The 9,909-nt window shown below is 59.3% G+C and overlaps 1 protein-coding gene across 2 annotated transcripts; it reads right to left on the bottom strand.

The window, feature by feature from the left end:
* Positions 1 to 2,585: 2,585 nt before the first annotated feature.
* On the bottom strand, positions 2,586 to 9,588 carry CDC34 (cell division cycle 34, ubiqiutin conjugating enzyme). 2 transcript variants are annotated; one of them, XM_056338178.1, is made up of 5 exons: positions 9,253 to 9,585; positions 6,041 to 6,127; positions 5,288 to 5,385; positions 4,760 to 4,894; positions 2,586 to 3,532 (listed from the first exon to the last, which is right to left on the bottom strand). In XM_056338178.1, exons 1-5 carry the CDS (start codon positions 9,427 to 9,429, stop codon positions 3,322 to 3,324), a joined length of 708 nt encoding a protein of 235 aa, XP_056194153.1. In that variant the 5' UTR covers positions 9,430 to 9,585; the 3' UTR covers positions 2,586 to 3,321. The 2 variants fall into 2 exon arrangements, with proteins under 2 accessions (XP_056194153.1, XP_056194154.1); XM_056338179.1 differs by having other exon boundaries at positions 3,261 to 3,564; positions 9,253 to 9,588.
* Between the last annotated feature and the right edge of the window lie 321 nt (positions 9,589 to 9,909).

The following is a 9,909-nucleotide window of genomic DNA, read 5'->3' as shown; positions in this document are numbered from 1 at the left end:
CCCACACACCTTCCCTGGCTGTCCCTTCGGGGCACATCGTGAAGCAGCCACCCTGGGGTGTCCCCAAGCACGGCAGGGGTGCGGGATGGCCACTCCCGGGTGTCCCCAGAAAGGGCCAGGAGCTGCCTCATCACTGCCATGGCTGTGCCAGAGCCGCCAGTGCTCGGGGTGAGCCGGGGCCACATCCCCACAGTGGGGCACATGGGAAGGGAACCGGGTGATGCTTCCCCAGCACAGGGAGCGAGGCAGAGACAATTGCTCCCGCCAACAACAGTGGGGCCTGTGCCAAGGCAAACCGGCAGCCCAGCACGCCAGGGCCCTGGCCCACAGCCCGCTCCGGCCCTCAGCCAGAGCCCCCAGCCAGGGCACCCCGAGGCACAGGGATGGTGCCTGTCCCAGGACCGCAGCCCAGGCATTACTTTCCACGAGGCTGCAGATGCTGGCCTTCATGTCTTGAGCACCAGCCTGTGGCCAGGAATGCTGGCCCTCGTGTCCCCAGTACCAGCCCGTGGATGGGGATGCTGGCCCTCATGTCCCTGGCAACAGCCCGTGGCTGGGAATGCTGGTCCTCATGTCCCCAGCACCAGCCTGTGGATGGGGATGCTGGTCCTCATGTCCCCAGCACCAGCCTGTGGACGAGGATGCTGGTCCTCATGTCCCCAGCACCAGCCTGTGGACGAGGATGCTGGCCCTCACGTCCCCAGCACCAGCCCATGGATGGGGATGGTGGCCCTCGTGTCCCCAGCACCAGCCCATGGATGGGGATGGTGGCCCTTGTGTCCCCAGCACCAGCCCAGCTGCAGCTGCCTGATAACACCGAGGGGCAGGGGCGGGCGATAACCAAGCACAGCCGGTGCTTTGGCGCTGCGGCAGCCAGGGCAGAGGGGCCTCTGTGGGGCAGCCACTCGGTCCCCAACTCTTCCCAGTCCTGAGAGCCAGCTCTCAGCCAGCCCAGCCCTGGGAGCAAGGTGGAACGCTCACAGCCGGGGGTGCCGGGCAGGAAGAGCTGAAACAATGGAGCCGGCAGCGCCAGTCCCGCCGCACTCTCCACAGGGATCTGCTGGCTCGTGAAAGTTCCTGAGTCCTCCCAAAACATTTCTTCCCCCAAGCACCAGGTCTGCCCCCGGCACTTCCCTCCTGGTCACCCCCTCGCAGCCGCCACACTGCCTCGTGTGCCGGAGGGATTCGGCATCGGGCAGAGCGTGGCAGCCCACAGCATCCCTGGCCCCAGGAGCCCATCCTGCTCCGGGCAGCCTCCAGCATGTTGCATCTTGTGGCTGGCACTGCTGGGAGCCCTCAGCCCCCCAGGCTGGGGAGAAGGGCCCAGCACCTCCCTGCTCGTGGGACAGGGAGCAGCAGGGAAGCTGCCCAGCTTGCAGAGCCAAGGCTGGGGTGCTCCCGGACACCCCCAGACCGGGGGGCATCTCACAGTACTACCCCATCACCTGCAGCAGCATCCCGAGCACAGCGGGGCGGGGGGGTAACCGGCTGCAAGGGGAGCGAAGGTGCACCGGCACGGCCCCTCATGCTCCCCTGGGTGGGGGGAGCTGCTGGGGGTGCACAGAACAGCTCCTTGGGAAAAGGGGGGTGGGGGCTGGCTTTGAACCAGCAGCCAGGGCTGCTCCGTGCCAACCTGGTGACCTTGGAAGCCATTTGCCAGGCCTGAATAAAGTGACAATAATCCTATTCACCTTTTAGCCTCATTTCTTAAGGCAACAAAGCACATGCCTTCACCGCGTGCAGGCGCGGGTGTCGCTCAGACCCTGATCCCGTTGGCATAACTCCAGGCAGGAGGAAGTTTTGTTCATTACCCCGCTGCCAAGCTTTCAGCAGGGGCAGGAGCCCTGATGTTGTCACAGAGACCCCGGGGCAGGCGGTTTGCCACGACCTCATCCCTGCTATGGCCCCGAGGAGGTGGCAGCAGAGCTGAGCTCCCCAGCCCAGCCGGACACGGCACCGGCGATGCCCCTTGGCTGCCTGGCTGGCAGCTTGCCACAGCCTCGGGAGCTTGCACGTCCCAGCCAGTCCCAGCCCGTGGGCTCAGACCCACCCAGTTGCACCCGGATCAGAGTACCCACCAGAGCCCCGGGCACCTGTCAGGCACCGCTGGGTGCTGCCTGGGCAGGTCTGCTGCCTGTGCCGCACAGCTGCTCTCCGAGGAGCTCAGCACCTTGGGAGGAGCAAGAGGGAGAGACCTTCCCAGTACAGAGCTGGAGGGTTTTGGGTGTTCGGTGGCGCTCACCCTTCTGCCCCGGCAGAGACCGAGCGTCAGCCACAGCGTCAGGGCCGAGGCAGTAAAAGCAGCAGCCTCCCCGCCCCGGGAAGGGCAGAGATGCTCTCCAGGCCAAAGGCAACCTTGCCCAGACGCTCCTGGCCGCTCTGCAGGTTTGAGGAGAGAGGGCAGAGGGGTGCTGCGAGACCCAAGGGTACCCCGCAACCCCCAGCCACAGCCCTGGGAGAGCAGCCAGCCCACCCACCCTTCCCTGCCAGGGCTGCAGGGCAGGAGCTGGTCCATGGCTGACATGGAAACCCCCGCAGCCGGCGCACAGACCGAGGCAGAGCCTCACCCACGCACCACACACCACTCCCTTGAAGTACTTTATTAAATAGTTTCCAAAAAAACAGAAGCAGAAAGACTCAGAACTAGCCCATCCCTCCTAGCTAGTTAAGAACTACAAACAGTGCATCCCCACGCCCTGCGGTGTCAAGCGGCTGCCAGGCATGTCCTGCCCGATATCCTGGCCCTTCCCACCCTGCTCCCTGCGCTCCAGCATCGCGGAAAGGGGCAGCAGGAGGGTTGCACCAGGGACAGCCGTGTCAGGGGCCGAGGGCAGCAGCGCTCAGCCTGCAGCCCTTCCTGCTGGGGCACCTCAGAGGCTGCAGAAAGCTACACAACGCTCACACACTTCCCACCCAAAGCAACCACTCACCAGCTCCACAGCCTCCCCAAGCTGTTCCTCCCACACGGGGCTGCCCATTGAACATGCCCAAATGATGGGCAACCAGCACCAGGTTCTGCTGTCACTCTTCAACCAGCCAGAGCTGCCAGTTCCCCAGTTTCTGTGGATTCATGAATGCCCCAAAGCAACTTCCCCCTCCCCACCCACCTCCCACCCAGGAAGTTTATAAAATAGGGTTTGGTTTTGTTTTTTTGCTTTTTCTACAAAGACAGTGGTGGGATTTCTTTTGCAACAGCAGAACAGTCTCCCTGCGAGGTAGAGAGTTAATTTCAGGGCTGACAGATCCTAAATTCAAACCAGTTTGTCCTAGTTGAGGTAAAATTCAGTAGTTTATAGTAAGTTTTGCAATGCCAGAAGGCCATCAAGATTCTTCATTGCCAGAGTCGTCTTCATCAGCGTAACAGCTGTCTGCTTCTTCCTCCATCTCATCATCCTCGTAATAGTCATCATAGAAGAGATCTGAGCCCTCATCTGGGGCTGGAGTCTTGGTCTTCACACAGTACTCCGCCAGCGTGGTGGGAACCTTCACGCCATCCCGCTCAGCATCCACCTTTGTGCCCAAGACTTGCTTCCTGGAGGGCAAGTGGCAGGGCTGGGAACAGGGCTTTGCACAGCACACCCATGTCACCGTGTGTGGCTCACCCCACAGGGATGCCCAGCGACACAGCCCTTCCCCACTCGTGGGTCACTCACTCACACCAGACCAGTGAGAGGACAGGGGAGAGAGCCCCACGAACAAACATGGCCACACTGTAATGTTGCCCCTGCTCTGCGGGCCACCTTTGCCACACCAGGGCTGGCCAGTCTGCAGCTCAGGAGCTTCATGTGCTGGTCCCATGAGACAGCCCTGACAGCACGGCCATGCTGGAACCACATCTGCTACGAACCCAGATCCTCAGCTCTGAAGCCAAAAAGGGCTTAGGCTGAGTGAAAAGCTGGGCACACAGAATCATGCAGTTGTTTAAGTTGGAAAAGACCTTTAAGATCATTGAATCCAACTGTTAACCCAGCACTGCCAAGCCCACCATTAAGCCACGTTCCCTAAACACCTTGTCTACATCTTTTAAATGCCCCCAGGTACGGTGACTCAACCCCCTTCCCTGGGAAGCCTGTTCCAATGCTTGACAATCTTTTTTGTGAAGAAAGTTTTCCTAATATCCAATCCAGACCTCCCCTGCACAACCTGAGACCGTTTACTCTCATCCTATCGCTTGTTACTGGGGAGAAGCAACCAACTTCCACCTTACTACAACCTCCTTTCAGGAAGTTGTAGAGAGCGATAAGGTCTCCCCTCAGCCTCCTTTCTCCAGGATAAACACCCCCAGTGCCCTCAGCTGCTCTTCACAGGACTTGTGCTCCATATCCTTCACCAGCTTCATTGCTTGGACACTTCTGCTGCTTCCACCCAAGTCCTCCGAAGCTCCCACATACAGGTGGCAGGAAGAAAACCATTTGGAGTACCAGAGCAAGCCTAGCATGGCCCCCAGCCAAGCTTTTCCCAAAAGCCACACTTGGATATCCAGAATCCTTTCCTCCTACCAGCCTGCAAACTGTAGAATCGTAGAATGGTTTGGGTTGGAAAGGGACCTTAAAGATCACCTTGTTCCAACCCCTCTGCCATGGGCAAGGACACCTTCCTCTAGACCAGGATGCTCAAAGCCTCATTCAACGTGGCCTTGAGTCCCCAGACAGGACTCAGCAGGGAGGGATATGCCTCCAAGATCCTCCATGTCCTACAAGACTGCAGCTTAGCAAGTACTCAACAGTACTGCTGGGCCTGGGCTCAGCTCAGCACGCACCTGATGATGTCTGTGTACTCTCGGTCCTTCCCTTTGCTCTCCTTCCACTTGCGGTACATCACGGAGGCATCCACATTGGCTGGAGAAAATGTGTTGGGTTCGTTCAGCAGTGAGATCACACTTAGGAGAATGGTCCTGGCAATCAATAAACACGAGCAGGTAAGAGCCGAGGCAGGTCAGCCACTGCCCGTGTCCCAGCAGTGCCAGCAGCCTCAGTGTCATGGCACTGCTGCGTCCTGTGGCTCGGGAGGAGACCCTGGTGATGGCCCACCAGCAAGGGGGCATCTCAGCAAAGTGAAGCAGGCCAAGCAGGAGACAGCACTGCATGGGCTGTTGGGTTCACGCACGCTCCCACGCAAGCTCTAACTGTTCTTCACCAAAGCACACAGCCCAAGCGCTTTTCAACAACCTCTAGGCATCCCCCGCAGGCTTTGGGAGCGGAAGGCAGTCCCCCCCATCTCCCCACTTCCCCAGCCCTGCCCTCAGACAGGCCTCCTGCCCACAGCTCGCTCCCCACGCAGCCCTTACCGCACGTTCTGAGTGGGGTTCCACCGCTCAGATGGCAGCTCCCCGCTCTGCGGGTCGTCCACCGGCGGGTGGAGGATGGAGATGCAGACATCACCGGTCTGAAAGCACAAGCGAAACAGGATCCTTAGGAGCTGCTGCTGTCCCAAGCACCCTCCAGCAGCAGCTCGATGCTCTGTTCCAGCAGCCTGCTCGCTCTGCACTTTGGCTTAACCCAGGTGAGGCAATCCCAGCCTGTCCTTTCATCCCTAGGAAGGGACAGCAGAAGTGGTGGTCCCTGCTCTGCTGCCTGTAGCCTCGCACCCTGAGCAAGCACCCCGTGACTGTCAGTGCAGTACAGACACAGCTGCCTGATGCCCCAACACATCACACCTCCAGCAGAGCCCTCCCAGTGCCCACCCGACACAGCCCACCCCCTCACCCCCAGGCAGCAATCCTCCGCAAGCACACAGCCCCGGGGCCGCGCACATCGCTTGGTGTCCAATCTTGCAATTAAGCACAATGTCCCTGCTAGCCAAGCGTGGGAGCCCTCAAACCTGGAAAGCCTGGCTGACCTGGAAACAGCTCCAGGACAGGAGACCGGCTGTCATAAGCTCGTTAGCTGCATTTCCAGTGCCAGGCACTAAATGCCAAAGGCACCGAGTTTCCAATGTCATGCTCCAGTGTCTGGCATTTTCATCCAATGCCGTCACAACAGATGGACACGTGCCCCCCCTGCCCGTCCAAGACACCCCAATGCTGTCACAGTCAACCTACCTCATAGATATTGGGGTGCCACATTTTGGTTAAGAACCTAAAGGCAGGAGGGGAATAAGGGTAGTCGATGGGAAACCGGAGACGAGCCTGCAAGTAAACAATCAGGAGAAGCAAGCATCAGCTTGTGAGAAGGAAGGGAAGGAAACCACAGATCTCCGACACCATCAGGAAAAAGGAGCCTCTGCCAAGTCCAGCCATGCTCCTGCAGAGACGGAGCCTCCACGCCTGCCGGCTCTGCAGGCAGGACACCGGCAGCACAGCTGTGCAGAGGAAGGCGAGCGGATGGGTCTGCAAGCTGCAGCAGCTCCTTCATCACCACCCTGCCCTGTAACCTTGAGCCCACCCGGTGCTCTCCAACACAGAGGGAGGCAGCAGGCCCCAGGCAGAGCGCAGCAGGAGCTGACGGTGCTGGTCTGGCACACACCTTGCATGCTCGCAGCCCGCTCCCACGGCACAGGGCGACGACACCGAGGGCAGGCAGGCTGCTTCTGAATGGCAAAGGGCAGCAGGGCAAGGGTCTCGTGGCTGTAAGGCAGCAGACAGGGCTCAAGCCGTGTGTCTGAACAAATTGAGCAGCACTGAGTCAGATTGCCAGTCTGGGGTCGTCCCTGGTCCTGCTTTCAGGGACACCACGGCCATGCCACCAGAGAAAAGGCTGTTTATCCTTCAGAGCTCACAGGGGAGGAAGCATCAGGTGCTCTGTGCTCCAATTAACACATCGAATCTCTAAAAATAGCCCGTCACCACTGAAAAAAAAGAGACCAAGTCAAAACTGGCCGCAGTGCGTAGCTTAGGTGCTAAAAATAAAAGCACATGAAGATCATGCTGTAGTCCATGACTCCAGCGCCAGCAGAGGCGACCAGCCCACCACTGGCTTCTCCTACTGGTGACGGCCACAAAAATGAGGTATTAAGGCAGGACAAACAGACAGGCTCACTTTCAGCCTCCAAGTGAGCGGGCAAAGCCACAAAGAGGCGGCGCAGAGATGTACAGCAACATCCCCCCCATCCACCCCAGAGAGCCGCTGTCCCAGCCCACCAGCACCAGGCATCCCAAGGGAATGGGGGCTGCTTCGCCCACATCACTGCACAACCTGCGGTGACTGTTCCAGCTTTTGGGTGTTTCCAGGCTCTGGAAGCAAACATCCAGATCGAGATTCAGTCACTGCTCCCAAAAAAGCCAACAGCCAGAAACAAACAAAAAAAAATGGTGAAGATTTAAAACAACCAACAAGTTGCTGAACATTTCTTGCTCTCTCAAGTTCACGTACACAAGAATTTAGACATCAGATCTGTGAAACAACAGTGCAAACCACCCGGCTCTGCCCAGCAGTAGGGGACAGTCACCTAGGATCGCTCTTGACCCACAGAATGAGCCCGGTGTGGTCCCCATTCAGGAGGATAACTGCAAATGAGGCTTTGGATGTTTCTGGAATTACAGCCTCAACAATAGGCGATGCTGCCAAACCCAGTCGTCAGCTAACAGCCGTTAAAAGCTTAGTGTAGAAGGCAGAGAGGCATCTTTCCTGCTCCCTGCTGCCCTGACCAACCCCAACTACATCCTGAGTTCCAACCCCTCTGCTCACCTCCTGCCCTGCCAGGATCTGGCCCCAGCACAAGTTGATCTTATTGCAAGTCCAAGGAGCCCCCGACCACAATGGGCCCATCCCTACGCACGTTACTGCCTTGCCTTCCAGACTGGCCCTTTGCCCGAGCACCCTGTGCTCTGTGGCACAGGACAAGGGGTGGAAAGAAGGAAAAGTGAAGTGGCAGCTGGGGCTGGATGTGTTTTGTGTGTGCGTGGAGCTTCAGGCAGGCCAGGGCAGCACGCACACAGCAACACACAGCCCAGCGCTGGGCTCTGGCCAAACAGCTGAACTTCACAGAATAATCCCCTTTGTTGTGTCACAGAGAATCAGAACAAAACCAGCCAGAGGCAAAGCGATCCGAAAGGGGGCTCAGAAAGCAACTCCACTTTGCCGTACACAAACAGGCTGATGTTACCACAAGCTGGAAAAGGACTTGTCCCCTTCATTCTCCTCTTACGCAGAAAGTTTCATCTGCTGCTACAGCAGCCTGGAAGCTCTCAGGCACAAAAAAGGAGCACAAGCTGCTGAAAGGGTGAGAGTTCAAAGGGCCTAGTGCCAAAAGAGGCTGTGGAAAAAGACTCCATTTCAGTGAAGAAATAAAACCTGACTCTGAAGCATCAGACTTGCCTGCCTCTGCTCCACGGGAAAAACAAACCACCCAGCTTCTTGGGCACAGCTGACCCTCGGGCTGACTCACCCCGGGTGCATCCCCACCCTGCCAGCAACAAGATGAAGACAGAAGAGCTCGTAGTGGAGGAGGGAGGATGAGAAAGAGGAAGAAAACAGCTACACAGGTTGCACAACACCTGGGAAGAGCACATACACATCCTCCGGATAGGGACTGTGCAGTCAGGCCATACACACTTTCTTCTCCAGCTCTCAAACCCCAAACAAAACCACAACACCCACTCCCCACGCAGCTTGAGCTTCTGCTCGCTCGGGCTGGGCCACTTGTGCCTGCACAAGAAACCCCTTTGTCCCTTCCCTCTGGCTCCACGGCGATGCCTCAGGTCCCCCCCCAGAAGAAGGATCATAAGTGACCCAGAGATCGTGCTCCTGCACCCACAGACGAGGGGATGGAGGGGCAGGAAGATGGAAAAGCCCGCAGAGATAGAACCTCAGGAGGGGCAAATCCACCTTACAAAGAAGATGCCTAGTTTGGCAGCGGCCACCGGCACACCGGCTCCTCTTCTGTGCAAACACCCCAGGAACAACCCAGCTTCCAAAGCCCCAGTGACCCCAAGGTGTCCCGCTATAGACCCAGATCTCCCTGGCCCTCACCACCCTCTTAAGCCCAGGATCACCCCTGTCACAGCTCCCCCTGTACCCACCTCAACCCAACCCCGAAGACCCCCTCCCTCTTGCCCCACAGCCCCCTCCCAGGGTCAACCCACTCTCCTGCGGTCTCTCCCCCTTTCTAAATCCCCTCCCAAGGCATCCAATGTATTCCTCAACGCCACCCACCCTGCCTTCACCCCTCCTCAGCCCCATCTCCCACCACACACCTCTGCCCGCCACGTCCTGCTACCCACACACCAAGCCCCTCATTCCACCAGAGCTTCACCTCCTCGAGACACCGGTCCTCCTGACACCGCATGCCCCCCTGCTGCCCCCAGCCCCTCACCTTAAAGTACCCGCCTTCGTAGTACGTGTTCGGAGGGCCGAAGATGGCCACCTCCCAGTTGTAGAGGTCCCCCTCGTCCACCAAGTTGACCCGGAACCCTTCCACGGGCTCCTCCTGCAGCCCTTTGAGCTCCAGAAGCAGCGCTTTCTGTGAGCTAGGCACGAGGGGCCGCGCCATACCGAGGAGCTGGGGTAGGCCGCGATCAAAGCCGGGGACTAGCGTAGGCGCAACTGCCGCTGCGGGGAAGGGGGCGGCGGCAAGAGCTCCTGCTGCTCCGCGGCCGCGGCGAGCGCAGCCGCGCGGGGCACGACGGGAGCTGTAGTCCGCCCGCGCAGGGCGGGGCCGGAGCATGCCCCGCCCGTAGAGTGCGGCTGGCCTATCAGAGCGCGCCGTCGGCTGCGGGGCAGGGACGTGGCGGCCCCTCCCCCCGGGCCATACCCGCGAATTACAGCGCACTGCCGGCGGGGGCGGGGCTCCTTCCCGGCAGCCTTTGCGGGGTGGCGAGTGCTGGGTACCTGCGGCCGCGCTTGTGCTGTGTTCGGAGGGCCGGTGTAGGCGGCAGTGCCGGCCCAACCCGCTTGTAACAGCGAGCGTCGGTGCTTCTGGCCTCCCCGAGTATCGTAGCCAGCTCCCCGGCCAAGCAAACCCATCGCCTAA

Source organism: Falco biarmicus, chromosome 4 (genome assembly GCF_023638135.1).
Source record: "Falco biarmicus isolate bFalBia1 chromosome 4, bFalBia1.pri, whole genome shotgun sequence".
NCBI lineage: Eukaryota > Metazoa > Chordata > Aves > Falconiformes > Falconidae > Falco > Falco biarmicus.
This window is presented reverse-complemented; position numbering and strand designations above follow the sequence as displayed.

Coding starts and splice junctions, on each gene's coding strand:
- CDC34 (XM_056338178.1), bottom strand. CDS start 9,429: ATGGCGCGGCCCCTCGTGCCTAGCTCACAGAAAGCGCTGCTTCTGGAG. Junction 5,386..6,040: donor GGCACCCCAATATCTATGAG/GTAGGTTGACTG, acceptor TTGTGCTTTCAG/ACCGGTGATGTCTGCATCTC. Junction 3,533..4,759: donor GAGTACACAGACATCATCAG/GTGCGTGCTGAG, acceptor CTTGCCCTCCAG/GAAGCAAGTCTTGGGCACAA.